The sequence below is a fragment of the Oratosquilla oratoria genome, chromosome 40, assembly GCF_046742065.1.
Source record: "Oratosquilla oratoria isolate Oo_2021 chromosome 40, ASM4674206v1, whole genome shotgun sequence".
Classification (NCBI taxonomy): Eukaryota; Metazoa; Arthropoda; class Malacostraca; order Stomatopoda; family Squillidae; genus Oratosquilla; species Oratosquilla oratoria.
In genome coordinates, this window is record NC_134816.1 from 26,454,213 (window position 1) to 26,459,212 (window position 5,000).

Consider the following 5,000-nt stretch of genomic DNA (forward strand, 5'->3'; position numbering starts at 1 on the left):
ATCTCTTGTTACCTGTTAATCTGATTTGGTGACCTTCTTCCGCTCTATTAAGTGTGAAGATAAAAAAAAAAAAAGTGTTTTCTGTGGCTGAAATGGAGTTCACGTGCCCCGAAGTCATCTGTTCATGGAGTGGAACATTGAAGTGGGAGAAAGAATAAAGGGAATTGGAAGGCTCCGATGATCGGGGCCGGGCACATCTGGTAGAAAAATTCCACTCTCGGACCGTAGCCTCTGAAAATAGACGAAGAGATAATTCAATAAGTGAATATATTAATCGACAAGCAAATAGAATGATTAATTAATTAATCACCAAGCAAACTAGATTGATTTAACTAGATAAATAAACTATCTCCCCGTCGTTCTCCTCAGAAACATGAAGCTGCAGAGCACAGCGTTGGACGCAGGGGTCCTTTTCCTGATGCTGCTGCCACTGGTTGCAGTCGGGGACGCCTCCTCCTCCTCCAGTCGCCGCGGCCTCAGCAGCTCCGCCCCTGCAGCAGACGCAGCTGTCACCCCCATCCCGCGTCCCCAAATCGAGTCCCAACCAAGAGGCGCACCGCCTTCGCGCCTTCTTCGGGAAGAAGACCACCTCGCAGAAAACACGTCCACGACCGACTCACCACCCAGCAGGAGTACCAACGCCCCTGGCGACGCCACGGTTAGAGGCAGAACTACGACGGAACCCCCCACATCCACCACATTCGCCAACGCCACGTCAGAATCCACTACTACGTCCAGATTATCCACAAATGAGGAAACGATACCTCCAAACGACCAAGTAAGTCAAATATGGAACGGGAATGGGGGCAAGGGAAGGTGCCATCATGAAATATTCTAGGGATCGCCAAACATACCTGATAGAATGACGAGCGTGGATTGCATAAACATTTTGTGTATGTACACATTGAGTACTGTACCAAAAAGTTATATATATATATATATATATATATATATATATATATATATATATATATATATATATATTGATAATTATCTTAGACAAATTATTTGGACGATGGAGAACATAAACACAGGGGAAGGCACGGAACCCTATACACTAACGTTAGAGTGTTTAGGGTTCCGTGCCTTCCCCTATGTTTATGTTCTCCATCATCCAAATCATACATACATATATATATATATATATATATATATATATATATATATATATACATATATGTAAATATATGTATGTGTGTGTGTGTGTGTGTGTGTGTGTGTGTGTGTGTGTGTATGTGTGTGTGTGTGTGTATACGAATATCTATCTGTATATATATATATATATATATATATATATATATATATATATCATTATTACTTTATTCCTATGCCTCACTTTAAATGACCTGAACACTGCCACTAAGTCGTCTTTCTCTTCTTTCAAATGCTTTTTAGTCTCTGATTGTACGTTTTGTTGCGTAGGCCATACCATTGCTGCACATTGCAATTTAGGTCGGATGAAGCATCCTCTGGTTTCAATTATCACTTAGACTATGTATCTGAAAGAAAATATTTTTTTGTATTCGTTTATATCAGTGTTCCCATACTGTTATTTTTACTGATTGAGTACCTGCATCAACTGACCCCAGGAAAAAACACAAATCGATCAAATATGAATTTATTGATTGAATTTAAATGCATAATAAATACTAAATAAACCATTACTTTACTAGATGACATGACAACTGAAAATTGATTATCTAAAGGACCATTTAAACGGTCAAACGGTTTGTCAAACCCAGGAGAGTACCTTCCTGAAGAGGGCTACAGTTGATAGCCGAAATATAGGAATCTTCTTTATTCGAAGTTTATTTTCTCCGACTGTGGGTTTCCTGTGTGTCATTTACAAATGTGCTACTAAATTTCTGTTTAGAAATATATATGCGTGTGTGTGTGTGTGTGTGTGTGTGTGTGTGTGTGTGTGTGTGTGTGTGTGTGTGTGTTTGTGTGTAGGAGTTTTATTACCAACGTTCCGTCCTTAAGAAGACTTCCTCAGAGTATACCCATACTCTGAGGAAGTCCTCTTAAGGACCAAACGTTAGTAATAAAACTCCTACCTTTTTTTTTTTTTTCATTTACCTCACCACCCTATCCACACACACACACACACACACACACACACACACACACACACATATATATATATATATAAATATATATATATATATATATATATATATATATATATATATATATATATATATATTACACATGCATGTGCTGGCCTTAGCGTCCACCACATCATTTACGTTTGTCAAAAACATTACATGCGTCCTACAATAAATATAATCAAGAGAGTCTATTAAACGTCTTCTCACATTGTCATGCTCTTAAGGCGACCCAGTACAGTTGAAATCTTCCATTACTAACGCGTCAGGATTACAAAAGCATAGAAAAAATATTATTCGCCAACAATATTTTCCGTGACTTTTTCGTAATCGTTTCATGCCACTTTCATGTTTATTGCAATCATCAGTATCGCCATTATCTCTATCACTCCGTAATTGTAAGCAGAGTCTTCGTCATTGCCGTCGTTATCATCGCTAAAATCAAGTCACAATACAATTTTCCTGGTGACCTCAAACAGCAAGAAGCATGAGCAACTCTCTCTCTCTCTCTCTCTCTCTCTCTCTCTCTCTCTCTCTCTCTCTCTCTCTCTCTCTCTCTCTCTCTCTCTCTCTCTCTCTCTCTCTCTCTCTCTCTCTCTCTCTTTCTCCCCATTGGTTACAATATTCTAGACTTTCGTAAGAACATCTCAACATTGTGTATAACATTCGTGTAGGTTTAACTTCTAAAATAGTTCGTCATTCAGCTTCTCATTATATGGCGCAAGAGTAATTTGATATTTGGAAAATTGAAAAAACAAAAGATCGTAACCGAAGTCGCTTTTACTCCAACGAAGTAGCAAAAGCAAGTAACATGCTAGCGAGAAATGCCTAGTGTGCCGCCGCCATTGACGTGAAACTTCCGGTGTGACGCGTGACATGATGTGGTTGAACATTTGTGCCACAACTGACGAGGTGTGACATGAGTTTCCTTGAAGTAACAGCATGGGAGAGCTTTGAGAACGTAAGGTGACTTGGCAACTGTCGTTGAGGGACGCCGGCGACTTGACGTCACGATTGTCCAGTTGCTGCATTTAGAGAAGAGAATTCGCGTGGGCAGATCGGGGTGGTTTTCTTCCTCGTGCATAATTATATTAGTAATGATGACTGCCTTAGTACAGAAATGCACTCACACACACACACACACACACACACACACACACACACACACACACACACACACACACACACACACACACACACACACACACACACACACACACACACACACACACACACACACACACACACACACACACACACACACACACACACACACACACACACACACACACACACACACACACACACACACACACACTTATCTCCCCGGTCGGGCGGAGATAAGTTGGGTTTGTCTCCTTTCACGTGTAGCCCCTGTTCACCTAGCAGCGAGTAGGTACGGGACGTTAGTCAAGGAGTTGTGACCTTGCTGTCCCGGTGTGTGGTGTGTGAGTGGTCTCAGACCTACCCAGAGATCGGCTCCTAAGGAGCTCTGAGCTCACTGCCGTAGGGTGGTGTCTGGCTGTCTCGACAGAGACTGCAGCAGATCCGAGGTGAATACACACACACACATATGTATATATATATATATATATATATATATATATATATATATATATATATATATATATATATAACTTACTAATATCAATAAAAGTGGCGTTTACCTATTTGGATGAAGAAATGATTAGAAAAATATTAGTCACATTAATAAGATCTAGACTGGAGTATGCTGCGACATTATGGTCACCCTGTACCAAAAAGAATATAAAGAAAATTAAAAGAATAGATAGAGCGACCACGAAAATGGCCCCAGCACTTTCAAACTTGTCATATGAGGAGAGACTGGCTTAATTGAAATTACCGAGTTTGGAACAAAGAAGAGAGAGAGACAACCTACTGACCATCTATAGAATCATGAAAGGCACGGAACTACTTGATAGAGAAGGCTTACTCAGTTGGGACAAGAGCAACACAAGAGGACACGGAAAGAAATCCAAAAAGGATAGTTATAGAAGAGATATGAAGAAAAACAGTTTTCCACACAGTGGTAGACACTTAGAACAAACTGGACGAAACAATAGTATGTGCAAAAATTATACACGAATTTAAGAGCAAACTAGACACTGAGATACAAAGGCGGGACACTACGAGCGTAGCTCCCCTTACCTTAAGATACAACTAGGTAAATACACACACCTCGTGGCGCAGTTTTAGAGTTCCCGGCCGCCACTACGGCGGTCCGGGTTCGAATTCCGCCTAGGGCTGAAATAATTTTAGCATCGCTGCGCTGCGAGTCGTTACTCCAACTCTCGTGGGCGGGGAGTTGGGTGTGTGTATGCGTGTAAGGTGACAGCATTACCCATAGATCGGTCATATATTATGAGCTCTGAGCTCTTCCAGGAGGGAAATAACTGTCGATCACGAGTCCAACGCGTGATCCAAGACCATGTTGAATCACACTGAACTGATTTAAGCACTTCTTACAAGACTGAAAACATTTGTAGGTTATGACAATACAAAAAAAAAATGGAGCACGTCAGTTGAAAATAAAGTTGCCACAAACCACGGCAACCGATTCAATGAATCAACAACTTTTGTAAGTCAACAAAGGCAGTCCTCTTAATGCTGAATGGAATCGAGTGTTACGCTACCTACACCTTACAACGAGCACTGAGGTCGTAAAAAGTGGAGCAACGCTGATTCTAAGAGATCAGAAGCTTGCCTTATCAGGACTGGAAAGAAAAAAAAATGTAGTTTTTATGTTTCCAGTTGCCAAGTGATTCCGCCCAGCCGAGAGAAACGTGGAATAAGTTTGAGTTGAGACGGAAGCCTGTAGGCTGTACAGAGATATCATCAAGAGTGTCTCGCTTTATCAAAGAAAACGGTGGT

The 5,000-nt window shown here is 40.9% G+C and overlaps 1 protein-coding gene across 1 annotated transcript in view; it reads left to right on the forward strand.

Annotated features, from left to right (window-relative positions):
- The window catches only part of LOC143020715 (uncharacterized), a 47,900-nt gene that overhangs the window by 30,529 nt on the left and 12,371 nt on the right, over window positions 1-5,000 (forward strand). Inside the window, exon 2 of the mRNA XM_076177401.1 lies at window positions 370-778. Within this exon, the coding sequence (XP_076033516.1) occupies window positions 374-778 (405 nt within the window). The 5' untranslated portion in view covers window positions 370-373. The remainder of the gene's footprint in view (window positions 1-369; window positions 779-5,000) is intronic.